We start from the raw sequence: 25,906 nt of genomic DNA on the forward strand, positions 1-25,906 counted from the left end.
TGAGTTTGATTATTTCCTGCAGTCTACTCCTCTTTGGTGAATTTGCTTCCTTTTGTTCTAGAGCTTTTAGGTGTGTTGTCAAGCTGCTAGTGTGTGCTCTCTCTCGTTTCTTTTTGGAGGCACTTAGAGCTATGAGTTTTCCTCTTAGAAATGCTTTCATTGTGTCCCATAAGTTTGGGTATGTTGTGGCTTCATTTTCATTAAATTCTAAAAAGCCTTTAATTTCTTTCTTTATTCCTTCCTTGACCAAGGTATCATTGAGAAGAGCCACGTGAATGTTGGCTTTCTATTATTTATGTTGTTATTGAAGATCTGCCTTAGTCCATGGTGATCTGATAGGATGCATGAGACAATTTCAATATTTTTGTATCTATTGAGGCCTGTTTTGTGACCAATTATATGGTCAATTTTGGAGAAGGTACCATGAGGTGCTGAGAAGAAGGTATATCCTTTTGTTTTAGGATAAAATGTTCTGTAGATATCTGTTAAATCCATTTGTTTCATCACTTCTGTTAGTTTCACTGTGTCCCTGTTTAGTTTCTGTTTCTGCGATCTGTCCATTGATGAAAGTGGTGTGTTGAAGTCTCCCACTTTTATTGTGTGAGGTGCAATGTGTGCTTTGAGCTTTATTAAAGTGTCTTTAATGAATGTGGCTGCCCTTGCATCTGGAGCATAGATATTCAAATTGAGAATTCCTCTTAGAAGATTTTACCTTTGATGAGTATGAAGTGTCCTTCCTTGTCTTTTTTGATAACTTTGGGTTGGAAGTCGATTTTATTCGATATTAGAATGGCTACTCCAGCTTGTTTCTTCAGACCATTTGCTTGGAAAATTGTTTTTCAGCCTTTCACTCTGAGGTAGTGTCTGTCTTTTCCCCTGAGATGGGTTTCCTGTAAGCAGCAGAATATTGGGTCCTGTTTGTGTAGCCAGTCTGTTAGTCTATGTCTTTTTATTGGGGAATTGAGTCCATTGATATTAAGAGATATTAAGGAAAAGTAATTGTTGCTTCCTATTATTTTTGTTGTTAGAGTTGGCATTCTGTTCTTGTGGCTGTCTCCTTTTAGGTTTGTTGAAGGATTACTTTCTTGCTTTTTCTAGGACGTGGTTTCCGTCCTTATATTGGTTTTTTCCCTGTTATTATCCTTTGAAGGGCTGGATTCATGGAAAGATAATGTGTGAATTTGGTTTTGACATAGAATACTTTGGTTTCTCCGTCTATTGTAATTGAAAGTCGGGCTTGTTATAGTAGCCTGGGCTGGCATTTGTGATCTCTTAGTGTCTGTATAACATCTGTCCAGACTCTTCTGGCTTTCATAGTATCTGGTGAAAAATCTGGTGTAATTCTGATAGGCCTTCCTTTATATGTTACTTGACCTTTTCCCCTTACTGCTTTTAATATTCTATCTTTATTTAGTGCATTTGCTGTTCTGATTATCATGTGTCGGGAGGAATTTCTTTTCTGGTCCAGTCTATTTGGAGTTCTGTAGGCTTCTTGTATGTTCATGGGCATCTCTTTCTTTGGGTTTGGGAAGTTTTCTTCTATAATTTTGTTGAAGATATTTGCTGGCCCTTTAAGTTGGAAATCTTCACTTTCTTCTATACCTATTGTCCTTAGGTTTGGTCTTCTCATTGTGTCCTGGATTTCCTGGATGTTTTGAGTTAGGAGCTTTTTGCATTTTGCATTTTCTTTGATTGTTGTGCCGATGTTCTCTATGGAATCTTCTGCACCTGAGATTCTCTCTTCCATTTCTTGTATTCTTTTGCTGATGCTCGCATCTATGGTTCCAGATTTCTTTCCTAGGGTTTCTATCTCCAGTGTTGCCTCACTTTGGGTTTTCTTTATTGTGTCTACTTCCCTTTTTAGGTCTAGTATGGTTTTGTTCCTTTCTATCACCTGTTTGGATGTGTTTTCCTGTTTTTCTTTAAGGACTTCTTCCTGTTTGGTTGTATTTTCCTGTTTTTCTTTAAGGACTTGAAACTCTTTAGCAGTGTTCTCCTGTATTTCTTTAAGTGAGTTATTAAAATCCTTCTTGATGTCCTCTACCATCATCATGAAATATGCTTTTAAATCCGGGTGTAGCTTTTCAGGTGTGCCCAGGACTGGCTGAGATGGGAGTGCTGGATTCTGATGATGGTGAGTAGTCTTGGTTTCTGTTAGTAAGATTCTTACGTTTGCCTTTCGCCATCTGGTAATCTCTGGAGTTAGTTATAGTTGTCTCTGGTTAGTACTTGTTCCTCTTGTGATTCTGTTAGCCTCTATCAGCAGAACTGGGTGACTAGCTCTCTCCTGAGTTTCAGTCGTTAGAGCACTCTCTGCAGGCAAGCTCTCCTTTTTCAGGGAAGGTAGACAGATATCTGGTGTTAGGACCTGCCTCCTGGCAGAAGATGAAGGCCTGAAACAGGGCTTGTCCCAGAATCTGTGTAGCTTCTGTAGTCCACACTCTCACCTGTGCAGACTAGTCTTGGTGGGATCCGGGAACCAAGATGGATCCCCCAGGTGCTGTGGCCCCTTCTTTTCTTCTTTTCCTTTTCTTTCTTTCTTTCATTTCTTTTTTTTTTTTTTAAAGAAGGGGTCTCATGTAGCCCTGGCTGGCCTCATGCTTATGTAGGTCACGCTGACCTTGAACTCAGAGATTCGCCTGTCTCTGCCTCATGAGTGCTGGGATTAAAGGTGTACTGGCATTAAAGGTGTGTAGTATCATACTTGGAAAATAATTCTTTTTTGTTTGTTTTATGTATATGTCTGTGCATGTGCATTAGAGTACCTAAGGAAGCCAGAAGAGTGTTGGCTCATCAGAGGCCATTGTGAGTGCCCAGTGAGGATTCTGAGAACTGAATTTAGGGCTTCTGAAAGAATCTTAAGTGTTCTGCACCTCTCTTCTCTCTCTCCAGCTTCAAAATCTATAATTTCTTACACTGGTTTTTGAGTACTTGGCAGGTACCAGTTACATGAAACCACAAAGTAATCATGGTAAACATTTGCTGTGTGTCTGTTTCTCCCTTTTCCTCTCCATTCCTTTTATCCTAAATTAGTGGTAGTGGTGGAAAAAAATGATAATTTTCAGATAAACATATAGGATAAAGTTGATTTAGAACTCTAAGCAGAGACTTCAAAGGAAGTTTGAGCCTGCAGTAACCATGACTCCAGCTCCTCAGTTGTCTGTCCTGTACCTCTGAAGACCACCTAGCCAGGGTTTTGTTTCCCTGTATACTTTCCCAGTAAAGAAAGAGATGACAATTCTTGTGTTTATATGGCTTGGTAATAGAGAGGGAGTGATCAGGACTGTATTTTACCTTGTCTTCTAACTGAATTCATTATTACACTTACTATTTTTTTGATATATAATTATAGTTTTATTCTAAAACTTTAAATTTCTTTAGAAGATACTTTTCTGTGGTTTCTGTTTCTCTGTTGGCTATCCTTGGCTGAAGAGAATGGTAGACTTATCCCACACTTAAACTTTATGAATTACCTTTGCTATCCATTGATTAGTAGTCTCTAGAGTTAAAACAAGAGAAAGAACTCATTTAAAATTTAGTCTGCTTTATTGAGAAAGATTAAATGGATGTGAATTTTCTTAAAGGTAAAGCAGAAGTATTCTGTTCTTGTGTACTTAGGTTTTGATGTTGAGGCCCATCTGTATGTTCTGATAGGACAGCTGTGTGTTTCAGGGACTTAGAAGAGGGACTGTCAAAGGACAGGAATTGTACTGTGCAACTGAAGGGACTCCATCATGTACCATCTTGTTAATGGTTTCGGCTTTATTGTTCAAACATTAGTAACTTTGGTGGTAATGGGATTTGAATTTTGTATTTTTGAGTTTGTGTCAATGATTAAACCCAGCGCCTTACATGTGCTAAGCATGACTCTTACTAGTGAACCATGTTCTACCCTGATAGTTTGTTTTGATTAGATAAAATGCAGAAAAGAGTGTTTCAGAAACGTTCTGTTGTTTTACTTATTATAAAAGTAGACTTAGAGGAGCTGGAGACATGGCTCAGTGGTTAAGAGGTGTTCTTACTGAAAACTCGAGTTCCGTTCTAGCACCCACCATCAAGTGTGTAGCACGTACACACTTAGACTTCCCTATAACTCTACCTCGGAGGGGTCCAATACCCTCTTCTTGCTTCCTCAGGCACACTCACACACGAGGCACACACTCACACAGATACCCACGAATACACAAAAATAAAAATAAAATTATAAAAAAAGGCCAGAGTGATTTTTATAAGACCCTTTGGTGTTATTACATGTCAACTTACGTTTCCCTAAAGGTGGTGACTTTGTCATCACCATGAGTATGTTCGTGTCGTCATTGTTCTTGGTTTCTGGCTGATGTATTGCTTACAAGGGAACACTGAACATGTGTGAGCCAGCTACCATAATACATGGTCCAGTGAACAAAGTGATTGGAGGGGATCATCATTTTTGCTTTTGTTACATCAAACCACTGTTCAGAGTTTATTTAGGACTGATTTTCTTGGGTACTTTCATTATTTGGTTGTGAGATAACATCTCTACGTAAAAAAATTAAAAGTGGAAAATGAGGAACCTACAAGAGCTGAGCTGAGACCCACGTGTCCTTGCGTGTTCCATAGAAAAGAGAGCAAGCAAACATTAGCATATCTTACTAAACATGTGCCTTGGATTGTGATATTTCTAGTGTTGAAAGAGTACTATTCAAATTACTGTTGAAAAATACATATTTTATGCAGAGATTTGGTTTTCTTAATGTGTACATGTGTTCCTGGGTTTGCCTTTATGTGCTGTGTAAAATCTGGAAGAAGCATTCAAATATATTCTGTGTGGAGTTTATGTCATTATGTCACCTACTTGAAAATAGCTCTATTTGTTTTTATTTGCTCATAAGTTGCTAAAAAGAAATATCCCTTTTTATTTATTTATTTATTTTTTTATTTCTTTGTTTTTGAGTCAGACTCTCAATGTAGTCCTGACTGTCCTGGAACTCACTGTGTAGACCGGACTGGCCTCAAACTCACAGAGCTCCTCCTCCTCCTGCCTCGTAAATGCGGGAATTAAAGTCATGCACAACCCCACTGGGCCCCTTTTCTAGTCATGATATGCACTATTGTGTTGTGATGACCTAGCATATATGATAGCTGCCCTTAAGGTTCTCTTCTGTTGTGGCATGTGTACATTAGAAATGCTTAAATATTTACACAGTAAGAATAGGAGCTCATTAAATATTAATGTTGGGTCATTTGAGTTATTTATAAGCAGACATATTATCCTCAATTTGTGCCACACAGATAATGGAATCACGATAATGGATAATTCCAAATTGTTGCTGTGGTTTTCTATACTACATTTAGCACTTATCACAGCATTGACCTGGCTCATTTGTAATAACAAAATTGAGTTTAGTTAGGAAGAACCATGGTGTTGGACAGTATGTTTAATTTAAAGCTCCACATGTACCATTGGCTATGATTACAGTACTGCTAGACTATTTTTCTGTGATTATTTCACTTTTGGATGCTGTGCTAAATTAGAGTAGTATTCACGGAGTTACTAAAGCTCTGTAGACCTATTTTTAAAAAGTACATTTTGTCTATAAAATGTATTTGTTTTGAAGGTACTACTTATAGGGCTGATGGGGTGGTTAGAGAGGTCAGTGAATTCAGTGTTGTGTCTTGTACCTTAAGTGTTCAGGCTCTGCCATGTACTAGATGTATAACCTTTGACTCTAATTTTCTTTTTATGAGCAAATAATAATACCAAGTAGGTGTGAACATTGAAAAGACATTCTGTATAATTTCTATTTTGTTTTCAGTTAACACTTTTCATCAAATCATAAATTTTTAAGAAAGGAATATAAAGGGTGACTTTATTAGTACACAGACTGAATTGATGATTCATTTTTCTGTTTTATTTTTAGAAATATTTATACATCTTTCTCCCTATATGCTGTACAATGTCTTGGGACGAGTTTTACAACGTGGCACATATATATGATAAGAAGACATAGCTGGAGAGATGGCTCAGCAGTTAAAAACACATACTAGTCTTACAAAGGACCTAAATTCAGTTTCTGGCACCCACATCATGTGGCTTAAAACTGCCTATGGCTCCAGATTAGACACACTCTTCTAGTCTCCCAGGCGCTATACTCACATGCATACTCACAGTTAAAAATAACAATCTTAAAAAAAAAATAGTAGGCTTAATTAGAGCAGTCGGTAAGCAAAGAATACTGACGTGAAAAAGATCTCCTAATCTTCCCTTCATCCTATAATAAATTACACCGAAGTGATTGTTACTGGCCTACCAGATTGCCTGGTGGCATGTTCTAATCGAGCCACTACTGCCTCTGTCATTTTATTCTGAGGGTGACTTGAAAGAATTCTCATTAGTGAGTGAAACTTAGCTGTTTAAAGCTATCTGGATTTAGAATCCACGTGTTTCTAAAAGATTTTTTGGGAAAACCAACTATCCATTGTCAAAGGACTGTGGATAGTTGCAGTCCTCTGTTGAGAGGAAATCACCTCTGCTCACGTGGGAAGGGAAATTCCTATACATTTCCTAATGGAGGAAGGGAAGGATGCCCTTCAGCCTCCATTCTGAGCAGTCTAGAGGGGATGTTTCAGGAATTGTTTTAGGAAAAATTTGCCTCCTACTGTTAGACAAAATATGTTAAGGTTTCTGTTTTCAGTGTGACTTGTTCCTCGTGTGTGTGTGTGTGTGTGTGTGTGTGTGTGTGTGCGCCCGTTTGCATATATTTGTGTGAACATGAGTATGTGTGTATGTAAACAAGAAAATGTTTTTATAAATGGTTTAAGTTAGAATTGGTCAGATTTCTAAATTCTCTCCAGTCATGTTTTCATGGTTGACATGCCTACTTTTCAGAAATTAGAAATGTAAAGCTCACTTAGATTTTGCATTCTCCTGGCATTCAGATTTGGTAATGTCCACTTCCCTTATTTATATACTCTATTGCTACCTCAGTCACTTGAAGCTGTCATATGATGTTCTACCAGGTTGATGTTTAGAGTCACAGTATGGTCGAGAGAGGATTTAGGCCCCAGGGAGTGGGGAGGCCTGGCAGGGGTGGGGTGGGGTGGGGTGGCAAGGACATCCTCTTGGAGATGGGGAGGGTGGACCAGGAGGGGTAATGACTGCATTGTAAAAAAATAAAAGTAACTTGAAAAAAAAGTCTTGTAGCAACAGCTAATCCTGATACACTTTGTCATACCTATACTTAAAAGATTTGGGGAAGGAAATGAAATTATTGGATAAATAAACATTTTTCTAACTCAGTCTGGTCTCAGCTCCCTGGTGCTCAGATGGCTGGCTTCACAGACCTAAAAGTACAGAGGCAGCTGTGCTATGAGCCAGTTTGTCAGGAAGATATTAAGGAAGGAGATGCAGAGATTTAGGGAGTGGTGATCACAGTACAAGATCCCACCCAGCCAGCCTATTGTCTGTGCTTACAAAGGCAAAGGCCTGAATCCAAAGTCAGCCTGCCTGAGACACAGGGAGTTTAGGCCCGGTTATTGGATATATTTTTAAATACAATAAATTTGAATATCTAGATGAAAGATAAAGTTCAATTTCTAGAAAACTAAATTAAAGACATTTAGAGAGTAGAAGATAAAATTATGAGAATTACTCTATAAAATTCCATAGGTGGAGGAGTCAGAAGACAAAGGGAAGTTAGCATACATCCCCATCTTCCATTTTTCTTAATGTTTACTTGGGTTGTAATAGTTTTGAAGTTCAAGGGCTCTCAGAGTACATATTGAAAAAGATTCATACTAGTGCCCTAGTTGTCCTGGTGCTATGTAATAAAATAATATACATTGGGTATATTATAAGTGGCAGAAATGTATTCTCACTATTTTAGAGACTAAGCCATTTCAGATCAAGAAATCAGCATGTTTTTTTGGTTTTTTTTGTTTGTTTGTTTGTTTTGTTTTGTTTTGTTTTGTTTTGTTTTTCTCTTACTTTTTTTTTATTACGTATTTTCCTCAATTACATTTCCAATGCTATCCCAAAAGTCTCCCACCCCACCCCCCCACTCCCCTACCCACCCATTCGCATTTTTTGGCCCTGTACTGGGGCATATAAAGTTTGCCTGTCCAATGGGCCGCTCTTTCCAGTGATGGCCGACTAGGCCATCTTTTGATACATATGCAGCTAGAGTCAAGAGCTCCGAGGTACTGGTTAGTTCATAATGTTGCACCTACAGGGTTGCAGATCTCTTTAGCTCCTTGGATACTTTCTCTAGCTCCTCCATTGGGGGCCCATGTTTTTTGTTTTTTGCTTTTGATTTTTATTTTAGTCTGGCAAGGGTGTTGGTTTTTTGGTGTAGACAAATACCTCTTAGTTGTGTCCTTTGAGGATAAGTGGATAAGCTAGCCATCCTCTGCAAGATATGCAGCTGAAGCCATGTGTATCCTTTGTTGATGGCTTAGTCCCTGAGTGCTCTTGGGGGACTGGTTGCTTGATACTGTTGTTCTTCCTATGGGGTTGCAATCCCCTTCAGCTCCTCTAGTCCTTTCTCTAACTCCCCTATTGGGGACCCCGTGCTCAGTCCAGTGGTTAGCTGCAAGCATCTGTCTCTGTATTTGTAAGGCTCTGGCAGGGCTCTGTCTCAGGAGACAGCCATATCAGGCTCCTTTCAGCACGTACTTTCTTGGCATCCGCAATAGTCTCTGGGTTTGGTAACTGTATATGGGATGAATCCCAAGGTGGGACAGTCTCTGGATGGCCTTTCCTTCAGTCTCTGCTCTACACTTTATCTCCATATTTACTCCTGTGAATATTTTCTTCTCCTCCTAAGAAGGACTGAAACACCCACATTTTGGTCTTCTTTCTTCTTGAGCTTCACATGGTCTGTGAATCGTATCTTGGTTATTTGGAGCTTTTGGGCTAATATCTACTTATCAGTGAGTGTATACCATGTGTGTTCTTTTGCAATGGGTTACCTCACTCAGGATGATATTTTCTAGTTCTATCCATTTGCCTAGGAATTCATGAATTCATCATTTTTAATAGCTGAGTAGTACTCCATTGTGTAAATGTACCACATTTTCTGTATCCATTCCTCTGTTGAATGACATCTGGATTCCTTCTAGCTCCTGGCTATTATAAATAAGGCTGCTATGAACATAGTGAACTGTCACCTGAATTTTTGATTTTAGCCATTCTGACTGGTGTGAGTTGGAATCTCAGGGTTTTTTTGATTTCCATTTCCCTGATGACTAAAGATGTTGAATATTTCTTTAAGTGCTTCTTGGCCATTTTAGTTTCCTCAGTTGAAAATTCTCTGTTTAGCTCTGTTCCCCATTTTTTGATAGGGTTATTTGGTTCTCTAGAGTCTAACTTCTTGAGTTCTTTGTATATATTGGGTATCTAGTCTATTAGTCTATGTCTTTTTATTGGGGAATTGACTCCATTGATGTTAAGAGATATTAAGGAATAGTAATTGTTACTCTGTGTTATTTTGTTGTTAGAGGTAGAATTATGTTTGTGTGGCTATCTTCTTTTGGGTTTGTTTAAAGAAGATTACTTTCTTGCTTTTTCTAGGGTGTAGTTTCCTTCCTTGTGTTGGAGTTTTCCATCTATTATCCATTGTAGAGCTGGGTTTGTGGAGAGATATTGTGTAAGACTAGTTTTGTCATGGAATATCTTGGTTTTTCCTTCTATGGTAATTGAGAGTTTTGCTGGGTATCGTAGCCTGGGCTGGCATTTGCGTTCTCTTAGGGTCTGGATGACATCTGATCAGGATCTTCTGGCTTTCATAGTCTCTGATGAGAAGTCTGGTGTAATTCTGATAGGTCTGCCTTTATATGTTACTTGATCTTTTTCCCTTACTGCTTTTAATAATCTTCCTTTGTTTTGTTCATTTGGTATTTTGACTATTATGTAACAGGAGGAATTTCTTTTCTGGTCCAATCTATTTGTAGGTCTTTAGGCTTCTTGTATGTTTATGGGCAACTGTTTCTTTAGGTTAGGCAAGTTTTCTTCTATAATTTTGTTGAAAATATTTTCTGAGCCTTTAAGTTCGAAATCTTCACTTTCTTCTATACCTATTATCCTTAGGTTTGGTCTTCTCATTGTGTCCTGGATTTCCTGGATGTTTTGTATTAGGAGCTTTTTGCATTTACATTTTCTTTGACTGTTGTGTCAATATTCTGTATGGTATCTTCTGCACCTGAGATTCTCTCTTCTATTTCTTGTATTCTGTTGGTGATGCTTGCATCTATGACTCCTGGTCTCTTTTTTAGGTTTTCTATCTCCAGGGTTGTCTCCCTTTGTTATTTCTTTATTGTTTCTAATTCCATTTTTAGATCTTGGATGGTTTTGTTCAATTCCTTCACTTGTTTCATTGTGTTTTCCTGTAATTCTTTAAGGGATTTTTGTGTTTCCTCTTTAAGGGCTTCTACCTGTTTACTTGTGTTATCCTGTATTTCTTGAAGGAAGTTATTTATGTCCTTCCTAAAGACCTCTATCATCATCATGAGAGGATTTGGGTATGGAGAGCTGTGGCACATGGTCAGCTCCAGGTGTAGATGGAAACTGGAAAACAGATCTAAACTTTTTTATCATTTTAAAACAGTGAGACACAAGGGGGTGCTATTTACCATATCACTTCTAAGTTTTAGCCTCTAAAAAACCATTCTCCTTGAGAAATTATAATAGGATAGTACTTTTATTATTTGTGGTCCAGGTTAGAACCTCCAAGGTCCTTTAAATAACTAAAAAAGTGTTTTTCGTACTTTTGCAGATAGTTTTATGCTAAATATGTAACTTATGGGTTCTGGGTTTCTATTTATAATTTTCTAATTATCTAATTTTCTTATTATAAAAATTTCTATAATTTTTGCTGAATGAAAAGAAAATTGTTGAATAACCATTTGAAGAGGGTTTGAATTTTTAAACCACACTTAATGTTTGAATCTTAAGAATTAGTTTCATAAACTAAGAACATGTAGTTATAATGAGCTCTTGTTGTTGTTCATCTATTATGAAGCTGATGCTCCATCAAATGTAAGAGCCACAATCTGTGCCCAAGTCAGATCTCACCACCCATCCTTAGTAAGCCAATTACAGGTGTAAAGTAGAAAAGGATTTCTTTTGTAAGGACATTGGCAAGCAGGACAAAGAGGTGCCCTGAAGGGCAAAGGATGTGTGCATCTAAGCAGTTCTAGTCAAGGTGTGGTCCTGCCACTGTTAGCCCATTCTTGTCTGGACTTCAGTCTCATTCTGAAAGATTCATTAGCTTCATTAGCTGTTAGAATTAGGTGGTCTCTTTCTGGGAGACTTCCCACTCTGGCTGGTGCCTTTTCTTTCTCTGAACATGAGATCACTAGGGGAGATTATCATTTTTTTTGGGTTCATTGTTTCAGTAATCTGATAGATTGAGAGATACAAAGGTTCTCTTTAGAATATCCTCTTCTCTGCTAGGCCAGTTAGCGTGTGGTTAAGTTAAAAAGAAAATCACACAGTCTTGGCAACTGGAGCAGGTATTTATCTTGTCTTATTTCTATATCAGTACTTACAGGCAGAATTAGATTATTCAATTACTCTGTTAATTTTAGAATCGTCCCGTGTTTGTACATCTATCCCAGGTGTACAATATTGGCTGTCATTTGTTAGCTGGGGTTTGATAACCGTGGCCTGAATATTCCAGTCAAGCAGTTTAACTAAATCTTTCCAATAATCCAGAAAGTGAGTAGTCCTACTATCATTTTATATTTCTGAGACTGGAAAGAAGTTAAATGGTGCTGAGGGCCATAAAGCAGGATAGCAGCAGAATAAGAATTTGAAGCCAAATCTTAATGATTTCAAAGCTTAGTTTTCACTACATCACACTGCTTGTGTGGGCAGGCTGTTTTATGCCATTGTAGTTCTCCAGTGGCATGCAGAGTGGTCTTAGAAACTTTGTCTTTTTTTACCCGGCATTATCTGCACATTAAGTAGGTTCTTCCAATCTTTTGTGAGAACAAGCAAGTGAAGGGAAGCTGTTTGTATGCCATCCTCACCAACATAGTTGCTCTTTTGGTACTGAAAACAGGATGACTGCAGCATGGCAGTTAAAAACCACAGAACTAAGGTAGGCATAAGCAGACCAGACCATTGAAGACGGGCTTCTAAGTCATAAGTCTACTAATGATCAGGATTAGGGAGACCCATGAAAACCAGATACATGTCATTTACAGATATTTTTGTTTTCTTCTGGGAAATAGTTTTCCTGACCTTGTTGTAGGTAATGTTTTCTTAAATTGAGACCTTCCAACAACAAACTTTAAAAGAAAAAAAATGAGAAAAACCAGACTTTATGGTAAACACTATCAGGAGGGTGACTAGCAAGTCATCATATACACATACATACACACAACACAAATACAGCATACTCAGGCGAGTAGAGGAAATCGTGTTGAAACTGGATTTTAAAGAATGAGCAAATGTTCTGTGAGAGAAAAGGCGAGGGTAGTCCTGCTGGTAGAAACAGCACACAGCTTGCTCTGTAAGATGTGTCACACTGTGGGTCTGCTTGAATTGCATGTGGCTGACCTGGGGTTTGTTAGTTAAAGACCCCTGGGGAAAAAGCAGGTGTGGCCCTAAATTATATTTTTAACACAGACTGATAATCTGCTCAGATTGATAAGGTAAGGCCCAATTACTCGATGTGTTCCAAAACACTTATTATCAGACAGAATATTCTAAAAGGTCAGAACTTAGTTCTTAGGAGCTGAGCAAAGGCAAGTCCTGAAAACAGGTCATTTTGGGGATTTGTATTTAGAGTTTGAACCTGTGCCCACTGAGGTAACTTCATAAGGCATGCAAATTATTCAAACTCAGTTGAGTCTGATAATGAGGCCTTGTACTTTCTCTAATATGTAGTGATTACTTACAGCAGTTTCCTAGTTAAAAATGACTGGCCACATTAGATGTGAAAGAAACTTTGACTCTGTGTCCATTAAAACTATCTAATAAGCTTTTATCCAAACCCTTTCCTGAGGAGGCCTTATGTGAATGTTTAAGTGAGTTTTTAAAATTATAAATAATGGTGCTGATCATATTTAATTTTAGTAATTGTCAGAAGTTTGTCTGATATACCACAATATAATTTACCTAAAAGTAACATTTGTTTTTTATTACAGTTTTGATTGTTCAAAAGAAGGTTCTGGTAATAGAAGTTTTTATATAATAAGGATTGCCTGCCTTATAGATAATAAGTTCGGATGCATTTACCTACTTTTCAAAAATATCTTTTTCTTTTCCTTTTTCATAGGTATTTGTGGAAACATTAGACAAATGTTTTGAAAATGTTTGTGAACTGGATTTAATATTCCATGTAGACAAGGTACTGTTTTGTTTTCTATATTGTCAACTATTTTACTTTTTTTTTTTTAAAAATTAATTTGCACTTGTCAGAGTAAAATGGCATTTAATGAGCAACAATTTTTATTCTGATTAGTTATTTTTACCATGAATCAGGCCACTGTGCTTGAAGTAAAAGAGTAAGACTGTGTATGCCCTGGGAGAGTTCCTATCTAGGAGAGGAAATGGTCTGGGCATAGTATTGGTAGAAACATTGTTGCCTCTGCCTAGGGGTCTGTGAGTGGAGGAAATCATATTTAAACTGGGTTAATAAAAATGAATAAAAGTTGTATGAACAGAAAAGGAGGCTAGAAAAGCAGAGAACCAGTGGCAGAAATAAAATACAGGCTGTTTTGTAAAGAGGGTTTGGTTTTGATCAAGAAGACTGATTTTGAAGATGAGCTGTTACTGCCTTAGATTTTGGACTTTATGCTGAAGTAATTTACTATTTTAAGCAGCTTTCCCTAGGCAATGCTGTTTTGTTTGTATGTGTTTGGGGAAGACTTCTTTTTCCTGCAGCCTAGACATTAGATCTGTAGGCATTGAGATGTAAAGCAAGTGAATTCAGAGCTTGTTGAAATAGTCAAAAGGAAATTCCAACCAAGGGAAACTAAAGAAAGATTTGGTCAGAGCTAATAGCTATTAAAAGCCGAGAAGAAAATTTCAAGGTTTAACCAGCTTTTGTGAGTGTGTGTGTGTGTGTCTGTGTGTGTGTCTAGTGTTTTGTCTGCATGTATGTATGTGTACTATATGCATATGTGGTGTCTGCAGAAGCCAGAAGAGGGCATCTGACTGAATCTCCCAAGAACTGAAGTTGCAGACAGTTGTGAGGTGACACTTGGGGTGCTGGGGCTTGATCCTGGGTCCTCCAAAAGAGCAGCCAGTGCTCTTAAGCTCTGCCCATGTCTCTATCCCCTGTTGTTATTTTTGAGAATAAGTTGATTTACACCCTGGACAGAATGGAGTGAAACATTCATTCAATCATATGCTTATTTTGTGAATTGTTTTCAACAATTATGAATTTTTTATTTTTGTGGGTTTTCCACTTAATACTTAGGGACCAAAATTGACTGCAGGTGAATCAGGAAGTGATAGTACATATGAGAGATAATTCTGTAATAAATATTTATCACTTATTTCAGTCACTTTTATAGATTATTCTAGTCAATCCTTTCAGTAATCTTGTGGACAATAAATATTATCTGTTTTCAGCTCATTAAACTTAAGACTTAAGTAGGCCGTGTAATGTCTGAAGTTCATAGCACTGATGAAAGTGGACTTTGAGCCTTTATTACAAATTATTTCACTCGTTTTTAAAACAAAAATTACTGAAACAAAGAAACTTTTTGTAGTGACTTGTCTTTTATATTAATTTTTCTTTTAGGTTCATAATATTCTTGCAGAAATGGTGATGGGGGGAATGGTATTGGAGACCAACATGAATGAGATTGTCACACAAATTGATGCACAAAATAAACTGGAGAAATCTGAGGTGAGACTGGAAAGTGCTCTAGTCAGCGAGGGTTCTGAGCATGACCGTGAGCTATCTCTGTGTATGACTTTGTGGCCCTTACTGCTTGCCCTTCAGTATTGATCTTTAGCAGCTGGAGTGTTCGTTCAGTTTCAGAAAAGCAGTATGCACATTTTAGTATGTCAGAATGTCCCAAGACTGTTAATCTCCATATAGCTTTATGTATTTCTTTAACCATAGTCGTAGCTGCCTAAAAATATGGTTTTAAACTGTTTCTGGAGGGGGAAAGGAGAGGAAATAGGAATTCTGAGGAATTCGTGTTTTGTAATAGGTGTTTTGTCAAACTGCATATTGAGACAAAGAGATTCAGTGCCTTCATCTTTTTTAGATCCTTCCCAAAGGTCAACGACAGGGTTGTTACATTCCATAGTTTATACATTAACACAGACATTTTATTGTTTTCTATAATGGAATCATGTTTGTGGCCAATTCTGTGCTGCGAGATTCAGCCTCAGAACAGGTTGAGTAAGGCTATTTGCACTTCACGTTAGAACTTCAGTCACTTCTCCCAAGAGCCAGGCTTCAGATCAGCCGCAGGTGCTGCATCTGAGCTGTTTAAGCTCAACTTATCTTGGTGACTGCTGCTTAGGGCACAGGTTTAGAAAGATGAGCAGTCTTGATACCTTATTCAGTATTATATTTATTTGAAGACTCTTATTGTTTGAGACAGAGTCTTACTGTATTGTCCTGGCTAGCCTGCATTCACAGAGATCCACCTGTCTCTGTCTCCTGGGTAATGGGATTTCAAAACATATATTACCATACCCATCCCTTAAGAGTATTCTTACATTTTATAACTCAGATTAGAAATAAACAAGACAACAACAAACACATTCACATGATTATTAGTGGAAGTTCAGACACTCGGTCAGTTTCAAGTCAATGTAAGTCAGTAAAAGTCAATGAAAGGAGTAGGATGACTGCACTAAATTAATTTACAACAGGTGAGTTCTGAAAATATCTTGTTCATATTTAAAGTTCAGTTTGATATATTTTTATAATCATTTTAATTGAAGAAAATGTAGGATATGAGCCAGAAAGCTCCTTATAAAAAACACTTTCCTGTGTTGTAAAATAAAGGTATCTTCCATTTCTCTTTACCTCTCTTTGCCATCCCTATTAGTTTCCAAAGGAGATGCTTGTGATGGGGATGAAGAGCTTAAGACAGGACTCATAAAGTCACTGTGTATCATATATGTTCTACCACCTGTTTTTACATGACTGACTTTGAAAGCAGAAAACACGCAGCATGTTACTAGAGAAAGGTCTGTGCTAGATCAAGGAAAAGAACAGTGTTATTCAGCATATTTATTCGTAACATTATTCAGTACAGTAAAAGAAAAACTATTAACAACTTGAATTTATCACTTAAATTTTTAAAATGTTGACTTGAAATGTATGCAAATTTTTCAGCATTGCTTCACAAAACTACATAATAAATACAGTGTTTAAATGCCAAGGCCACAGTAACATAATGCCTCAGTGGTTGGTCTAAAATATAGGGTTTGTTTGTGAACTCTGTAATCTGTAAACACACACGTCACATGACTGGTTTGTCACATTTTAGGGACTCATTACTTATTAGTGATGGTCCCTCCTTTCCTCCTCTTTTTTTCCTTTCTTCCTTTCTTTTCCTTCCTTTTCTTTTCTCTCTTCTCTTTCCTTTTGCTCTACATAATGTTTTGAATCGTATTTGTAAAAGTAATGAGTAAGAAGTAGATTTTGGGCCTTTGGTTTTGATTTTCCAGTAGACTATATTAATAAGACAGTTTTTCTTACCTACAGAGAGTAACAAGATGCTGAATTTACATTTTTGTTGGGAATGCTATAGTTGTAAAATTATTATGCAAAAATATTCTTTCACAGGTATACTCTTGTTTATAGTTTAGAATATTGATGAATGCTTCTAATGGTCATCCACGGGCCATGTTTTAATATATATAATCAGCTGTTATTTTCTGTCAGATTAGTATTTTTCTATGTGCATGTACTTTTCGAGAAGGTATCATTTAATCAGATAAGGATTAAACCACCAAATTACATTCCATTCTATTTCTCGAAATAGTGTTAATATTATATTGACTTCGTTTTCATTGACTTAACTATAGTTTCAATGTTTGGAAGACCATACACTAAAATTCAAGTCTTCATATTTTCATATTCAAGTCTCCAAGAATTCAAGTCTTTAATTTTTTTAGTTGACTTCAGGTATGTAGATCTAACCAGCCAGGTGGCTCCACAGACTGATCCAAATTTATTTGAGAGTAAAGTATTATTTTCTTAGTAAATTCCAGTTAAATTATCATAAAGAAAAATAATAAGGAAGACATAACTAAAATTCTGATTGGTAAAAAGAACTGATCATATTTTTTAAATTCTTATGGACTATTTTAGGATTATCTTCTAGCTTTTGAAAAATCACCCTGAATTTAATTAATTTATGGCTTTTACAGTATAAATTTATCTAGGTTACCTATTTTAATAATTAAATATGGTGACTATTTTAATAATTAAATATGGTGACTTTGAGGCAGTGAGTTTCCAGTGATGGAAGAAAATGACCAGTTTAATTCCTAGAGTCTAGACAGGTAGAAGGACAGGTCTGTCCCATCGTGAAGGAGGAGAGAGGCAAAGACATGCACAGTGTATTTTCATCTGTTGTGATTTGATAGGAAAAAAAGTGGTTTATTGTCTATTTGGGATTTGGGGAAAGGGGGGGTTCAGCTGGGAGGTTGGTGGGGTTTCGGGAAGCTTGAGAGTCACCCAGTAATCTGCCAGGGAATAAAAGGAATTCTGGGGGTGGTCGGGTGGGGGGGACTTGTTGGGATTATGTATCTCATGTTACTCTTAAGGGGTAATGGATCAGAATCTAGTTACTACTTTTTAAGTCAGTCCTCCTTTTTCCTGAACATCCTGATCTTTCTAGCTCTTTCCATTCTTCTCTCTTGCAGACCTTTATCTTTCAGTCTCCCAGACAGGACAGGTAGACAAGGTATTGCTGACTTTGAGAAAACGTACTTAACAAAGGGAAAGCAAAATGATGTCGAAGGCAATTACTTTTTAGGCCAGACTCAAAAATTCTTTGTGTTAATAAACCCATATAGTCCCTGTAGCCTATTTTCCATTCTAGTTTCTCCTTGTAGTTTCTCCATCTTTTATTGGACGTAGTGTATTTTACTAGTATATCATTGGCGTCATGTTTGTTCTGTTTTGTCTGCCTGCATTGTAAGAGGAAATTTTTAATTCTTTGTTTTATTTTTTATAAAAATATGGTCATTTAATTAAAAAATGACATTTGTAGAAATGACAATTTACTTTATATACAGAAAGTTAATTGTGAGCATCCCCTTAGCAGAATCAATCTCATTTTAACTCTGGCAGTTTATATAGAGATATGCCTGTATTTTTTTTTAAAAAATTGCTACATTAAGGTTCCAACATAAAATTACCTGCTGGATCTTGGGAGCTGTGAATTTGAAAACCAAAAGCTGAACCTTTTGAGTTTTCCATATAAAGTGGGAAACAGTGAAGGTTTAGAATAATGACTGTTAAATAATTAAAATCTCTTTCCTTGTAAAATGGTTTTCAGTTCCAAAATCTTAACAGAATTGTTTTTACAGTTTTGACCTACGGGTACATAGTAACAGTGGCTAACAAAAAGACTTAACTTTTAAAAGATGAATGGGATCTAAGACTAAAATTATATATATCAAAATTCCAAACATCCAAACACACTGTGTTTATAAAGCCTATTGGAAAGTATTGGAAAATTTTCAAATTAACTCCTAGGTTTACCAAACTAATTTTTCTTGTTTATGCTACACACATCCACACACCCACAATGCCCCCAGTCACCGTGCACTTACCTTAAGACACACACACAAGCACACACCGTTGATTGTCTCATAAGTTAGTGGTGGATTGCTTTATAGTGTGATGGTGATGAGCACTGTTTTTGTTTGTTTTTTAAATAAAATTCTGTTTGGAAAAAATAATTAAGATGGTTATAAACTTCCTATGGAAAATTTCCAAATCAAAATAATTTACTGAATGGAGACAAATCAAAATAATTTCCTCTGTGGAAGATAAAGTGCTCTTTAGGTTAGCAGGTGTTTCCAGTCGTGGCTGACTAGAAAAATCTTCTTTAAAGTCTGGAACTGTTCTTTAGCCACGACATTACTGGTCTAGATGGGCTTGAGATCCCATCCAGAACCAGGCTACCAATAACTTGAAATTACAGGTTAGTAGTAGTAGTAGTTCAGATGCAACTTCTGGTCCCTCTATCAAATGGCCTCCTCCCTTCACTGACTGAGACCACCAGCAGTTTCTATGTTCCAGTAATTACTTGTAGTAAAGTGTTTTCTAGCAAGAGACAATAACCACTTAGGTCTTTTAACTTTTATCCCTAAAACTAGTAATTGACTTTAAAGAAATTAAATGTCTTTTTCAAAAGAGCAGAAGATAGAAACCTGTGAAGGTTGGTTAGCACATGAGTTGATTCTTTCCCCTTAACTTGATAGGAACATTTATGTAGTATTTTTACAAAATTACTATGAGGACCCCTGAGGTCACGTGCTATGCTCAGAACTACCTATAATCAACTCATGAATGTTATTAGTCTGCTGTATTTATTTCACTCAGGCAGATTTTCTGTCACATATTGAAACTGTGGGGCCAGTCGTGGTGGCACACACCTTTATTCCCAGTGCTTATGCAGAAGAAGCAAGCAGAGTTCAAAGCCAGTTTGCTTTTCATAGAGAACTACCAGCCAGCCAGCGCTACTTAAAGAAACAGAATGAGAGAGAGAGAGAGAGAGAGAGAGAGAGACAGAGACAGAGACAGAGACAGAGACAGAGACAGAGACAGAGACAGACAGACAGAGACAGACAGACAGAGACAGACAGGGAGAGAGGAAAATTAAAATTGAAATTGAAGATGATATATAAATTTATTTTTTTAGGGTTTAAAAGCTTTTGAAATTTTGCTAAAATTGTTTATAAAGTACTACAGGTCTGGCTCACTAGATTGTCATCCGAATGTCTAATGTGTTTGTAACTGTGATTTAAGTACTGCCTTCGAAGCAAGAAACAAGCCTGTTTTGTCTTGCTTGTTTTTTGTTTTGTTTTTTTGAGACCTAGTTTGGCAATATAGCTCAGGCTGGGTTTTAATTGAGTTCTGGGATTACATGTGTGTGCCACTGTGCCCTGCAAGAACACGGCTATATAAGTTCCTAAATTAAGAGTTAATCTGCCTCACATTCAAAAATTAAAAGATTTGGAATTTTCTGTTTTACTAAAAAAAATAATGTTAATTAAATTTAATTAATTAATAATATCATTATTTTGTTAATGATTTTGACTCTGAAACCATTTAATACTATGTTTATTAATGTTGGTCTTTTTGATTTGGCTGTTAGATCAAAATTATGAATGTTCATATAGCAGTTTCTAGAGGAAAGGCTAAAGAAAGACTTCAGTTTGTATAGATTATTCCAACTACCATCTTACAATGCTATATTTCAAGCTTGAAGAAAATACTTCAAGGTGGTAGGATGGTATTTTATACTTTATGAAATAAGTACATAAGCTATTAATTTCTGTTTCCCTTCAAGAAAATTGATTATTGCATGAGGAAAGGGAAATTTTCAGGTTCTTTCAAATATATTTTAGCAATGCTGCTTTTTCAGTTTTGCTTGCACATATTTTGTTTATTTTTGGGTCTGGCAATTTAAAAACGAAACCAAAACCAAATCATATCCATCCATTACTATCTTCGTGACTGAGGTGCTTGAAATTCCCGAGAGTCTGTCTGTATCAGTCTTCTATCTGTTTGGCCTCATTTTGGTATACCTGCAGACTTCATTTTGTTTTCTTTCTCTTAATTCTGTTAATTTATTTAACCTCATGGGAGAGAAAACATGGCCATTCTTTTCTCTGTGGTACTTCATTCTTTCATCCAGTTCATACTCTTAGCTGCTTTGGATTCATAGATTTGTTTTCCTTAGTGGAGTGGCCGCTGCTTAGCTGCCGTGGTAGTACGCTAGTGTGACAGATGGAAACAAGTTATTTCTCCAGTAGAACTTCATTCTTCTTATTTTTGCTTTGTGTCTACTATGCAATCTTAAATCTTTACCAGCAATGCTGTACTGTCAAGAATAGCTTATTTTTTACATTTTAAAATTATATATACTACTAAAAAGTTAGATGAACTTAATTTCTGTAAATGTTGCTGTTGGAAAAGTCCTTAGTAAAGGTTACCAATTTGCTTTGAGTACATCTTCAAAAAAAGCTGAGCCATGATGGAAATTACTGTCAACCTGTGTCAGAAAACTAATTTCCTAATGGGAAATTACCTTTTACATATTCCATGTTTTAGTAAAACTATTTCAGACTTGCAGTCAAGGATGTCTGAAAATGAAATTTATTTTCTGTTTTGGTGTTATATGAGTAACACAGTCTTTTTGTTTAAGTCATAATATATCTTCAAACATCTATAATCCATGAAAGCTTTATGAAGTGATTAGTAGGCCTAATTTTTTATTTATATTCTGCAGAATCTGATCTCTTTGAATATTAGAGTAACTAAAATAAATATTTCATTATTTATTACCATTTACTTTCCTAGTATACCTAGTACACAAAAGCATTGAACATGCTTGAGAAATAATTTGATTCTGCTAATTCATCTGCGTGTTCTAAACAGTTCCCATCCTCTGCATGTCTACGGCTTGCTGCATATGTTTAGAAGAGGTCTAGGTTGTTGCACTTAGAAACTCCGGGTTTGCTTAGCACTGTGTGGCATATAAATGCCATTGACATCCGTTTCTATGGTGACTTTGTATATTTTCATTAGTAGCTAAGAAGCCATCTTTGGTCACAGAAACAGGTTCATGCAATGCAACAGGATGTTTTTCTTTTCCTTTGCCTGAGCTCAGCTGTACACATGGTATTATAGGAAACAAGGCTTCACCATAGTGAACAATAGGGCTCCTGTATACAAAGGTAAACTAGACAATCAGCAAAATAAGACACATTCTTTCACAATAATGAAGTGTTTTAATAATTAAACCTTTAAAATATTTACATTCAATTTCCATTGTCAATTTTTCATATGTAACCCCCCTTATGGAAATTTCACATTAAAATAGTAGCAAGTTGGTCTGGCCATTTGAAAATTTCCCAAGTCATTTACCTAGAAAAATTATGGTAGTTTCAGATGCCTACAACTTTGAAGTAATTTCTGTTCCCTTGCAGACATGTTCTTGGGATAAGGAAACTTACAGGGTGGTAACCATATTTGAACTGGATTATTTGATCCAGAGTCATTCTAAATTTTGCTGGGCGTGGTGGCGCACGCCTTTAATCCCAGCACCCGGGAGGCAGAGGTAGGCGGATTTCTGAGTTTGAGGCCAAACCCCCCGCCCCCCAAATTTTTTTTTGATAGCTAGGACTTTTACTTGAAATTATCAAGATCCTTTTGAATATGATATATATTCAGTTATATTATTCTGAAGATGTGATATTTAGTTGTATTTTTAACATCTTTGGGAGTGGGTGGGAAGGAAGTAGTGTGTATCATAAACTTCATTGTTTCAGGTAGGTACAAATGAAGAAGTCAGTCAAAGTTTCAATCTTGCATCAAAAACAACCTTCATTAAGTTACAGAAATTGCATTATCCCACCCTATCTGGACTTGGGTGTGGAACTTTCATCCATCGTCACCCATATCGTTGCCTGTGTAGACCATATCTATTATTATACAATATTACTAATCTTTCTATTTCCAATCCTAAATTGATAATCCATGGCTTTTATTTTATTGCTTAACAATGTTTGTATCCTTTATTCAGCAAATAGTTTACACTGGCCTATTTTGTATCAGTCAAGATTTTTCTCAGGTAACAACAGCTTTATTATTATTATTATTTTAATTAAGAGAGGTAGGATTACAGAAGACAAAAGCTTAAATTATGAAAAGGGACTTTAAAACTACTGCTTCTAATTGTATGGATATTTTCTTTTCATATATATATATAATTGATCAGAGGGGAAGGGTTCTTTTTTATTATTTGTTTTGTGTAAAACAGTGCCATTGAACTCAGATGTATTTGTGGCTTTTGCTTTTTATATAGTCTGACTTTTTAAAAAACAATGAAATCTTATTGGCGTATGTTAAATCTTGACAGTGAAGCCTATTAATAAAATTCAAAAGTTACATATATTCATTTAAAGCTTAATTTTTGTCAAATTATTTGACAAATTACAAATGTTCCTATTAGAGGAAGCCAAGTGTTATGTACCAATGGTGATAACTATAAATTTAAAATTCATTTCTTTACATATACTATTCTTTCTCCAAGTTTGTGTGGTTGAAACTTGACTTGTGTTACTGAGTTTACTTCAGATGACAAAGCATGTTTAATCATTAGAGTCCCACTAATGAGTTGCTTAAAAGAGTCTCCATGCCGTTTCAGCTTTGGAAAAAATTGTTCTTTTTTAGACTAAGGCTTCCCTAAGGGTGTGATTTTTTTTTTAATTTAGTGTATTAGACCTTTCTTAGAAAAGTTTGGAAGAGCCTTCATAGTATTAAAGCCAATTTCATTGTTTTGAAATGTAAGGGGAACCCGGAATGAAGAAACTAAATAATTACTATTACTTTTATTTTACAAACATATATTGATGATAATTTCCATTTTAAAATAAAAAATAAATCTGTCCTGCTTGATTAAGGTTTTAATAAGGGAAGTAATAATAATCATTCTTCAAAACTCGCCACTATTCAGATTGTAGCGAAACATTTAGGTTTTATGTGCACATTGTGTGTGCTATCTGGATAGCACACATAACTCGTACTTAAATCTTTCTTTACATTCTTATTGCATGTATTCACTGTATATTCTAATGTGTCAACTGTTTTTTCTTTATAGATTAGTATTTCAAAGTAACCATCTCATACTGATTCAAACTACCATCTGCTCTAAGCTTGTTATGTGAAACACTTTATCATTGTCTTCCATTGCTAAGTTTGTTTGTAATGAGCTACACCTGAGTTGTACATTTTCTTTTTCTTTTATTTGCTTCCGTATACAGGCTGGCTTAGCAGGAGCTCCAGCCCGTGCTGTATCAGCTGTAAAGAATATGAATCTTCCTGAGATCCCAAGAAATATTAACATTGGTGACATCAGTATAAAAGTGCCAAACCTGCCCTCTTTTAAATAAGTATTAAAAAGGCCACTCCCAGGTAAAATCCAGAGGGAACGTCATCTAAGTTTACCATGCAATTGTTTACCAAAAATAGTGAAGGAGACTCTTAACTTTGCTCTTGGAGTTAAGTCAAGGTACTGTATAGAAGCTGCATAAAATCAGTATGGAAGTTCAATGTTGCTTTTCTTGCTCAGTGATTTTAAAGAAATTGACTAGCTCCCGTGTGATTTTGTTTTGTTTTGTTTTTCTTTTCTTTTCTAAATTGCATTCCTATGCCCACATAAAGGCATGCCTCTATATATTGGCTATTACAGTATTTCGAAAAGTGAGATGTTTCTTTAATTATGTACAACCCAAAATGTTGATGTTTTGTATGGATCACAAGTGCAGCATTCTCTAATTCTTTCTGCTGTTTGTCACAATTGTTATTTAAAGAACCAAGTATGTATTGCATGAAAACATGACCTTTTCTTTAGTTTAAATAAACTCCAAGGTAACTGGACTTCTAAAGTACCTTTCTGTTTTGCTTGGTATCTACTTTAGCAATAATTTTTTTTTACAATCTTCTGACTCAACAAAGTAAATAAAAGTATATTTTCCCACTGTTAAGCAACTGTCAGTGTTGACTTTTTCAATTCATACTCACGTTTTTATTTCTCAGTGGCTCACTGAACCAGTCAGAAACTGCTCTGTCAAAGACCGAGTGTTGTATCTCAGGCTGTTTATTTTGTATGATGAGACTTACAGTGGGAGATGGTGGGTCTTTTTCAAAAGTGTTAAAGATATGTTTTGTTTTTCTATAAATATCCTTGTCTTAAACTCTTTGCCTCCCATTCTTGCGCAGGTGATGAACAGTGATGTCAGCAGATCGCTGTTTGTGACGACTGCACACAGTGTTACAAAGTCATAGCTAAGCTAACTGTTGGTCTTGAGTGGCTGGCTTTACCTCTTAAGTTCTGGCACATGTTGTAAGTTCTTGTGTGCGCATATTTTCACACATGTTCTTCTTCAGGAGCTGAGGGCTCCTGTTTCTCCCCTAGCCAGACCATGGTCTCCATATAGTTCTCTTTCCAGACCATGGTCTCCATATAGTTCTCTTTCCAGACATGGTTTCTTTGAAGCACTTCTCCAGATTTGTCTTACATATAAATTTTACTTTAAGAATTCTGTAAGAAAAAATATCATCTTTTTTTTCAAGCTTTGTCTCATTTATTTTACTGCTTTAAGCAATAAGACAAAAACAATCTATTATTAATAGAGTTTTTTTCCCCTTTATACTGAACTGTATTTATTTCTATGTAGAATCACAGACTTTATCATATTGAGGTAAAAGAAAATTGAGTCTTCGGTTTTTGCAATTTCCACCTGTTCTGAGATGGTAAAAAGACTTAGGGGAAAGCTGTACAAGTGGGAACTTGTGAAGGAAGGGTGGTGTCTTAGTCGGGGTTTCTATTCCTGCACAAACATCATGACCAAGAAACAAGTTGGGGAGGAAAGGGTTTATTCGGCTTACACTTCCATACTGCTGTTCATCACCAAGGAAGCCAGGACTGGAACTCAAGCAGGTCAGGAAGCAGGAGCTGATGCAGAGGCCATGGAGGGATGTTCTTTACTGGCTTGCCTCACCTGGCTTGCTCAGCCTGCTTTCTTATAGAACCAAGACTACCAGCCCTGAGATGGTCCCACCCACAAGGGGCCTTTCCCCCTTGATCACTAATTGAGAAAATGCCTTACAGTTGGATCTCATGGAGGCATTTCCTCAACTGAAGCTCCTTTCTCTGTGATAACTCCAGCTGTGTCAAGTTGACACAAAACTAGCCA

At 36.4% G+C, this 25,906-nt stretch overlaps 1 protein-coding gene across 4 annotated transcripts in view; it reads left to right on the top strand.

Moving 5' to 3' along the window:
- Positions 1–24,901, top strand: part of Ap3s1 (adaptor-related protein complex 3, sigma 1 subunit) — a 49,133-nt gene extending 24,232 nt beyond the window's left edge. The window contains exons 4-7 of one of the 4 annotated variants that reach the window (XM_006525526.3): positions 13,263–13,334; positions 14,736–14,843; positions 17,834–17,874; positions 22,732–24,694. In XM_006525526.3, coding sequence (XP_006525589.1) covers positions 13,263–13,334; positions 14,736–14,843; positions 17,834–17,869 — 216 coding nt within the window. In that variant the 3' untranslated portion in view covers positions 17,870–17,874; positions 22,732–24,694. Of the gene's footprint in view, positions 1–13,262; positions 13,335–14,735; positions 14,844–17,833; positions 17,875–22,731 lie in introns of all 4 variants that reach the window. The other 3 variants (NM_001303015.1, XM_006525528.4, NM_009681.5) reach the window with 3 other exon arrangements.
- Positions 24,902–25,906: the final 1,005 nt, after the last annotated feature.

This window comes from Mus musculus, chromosome 18, assembly GCF_000001635.26.
Source record: "Mus musculus strain C57BL/6J chromosome 18, GRCm38.p6 C57BL/6J".
In the NCBI taxonomy this organism is placed as follows: Eukaryota; Metazoa; Chordata; class Mammalia; order Rodentia; family Muridae; genus Mus; species Mus musculus.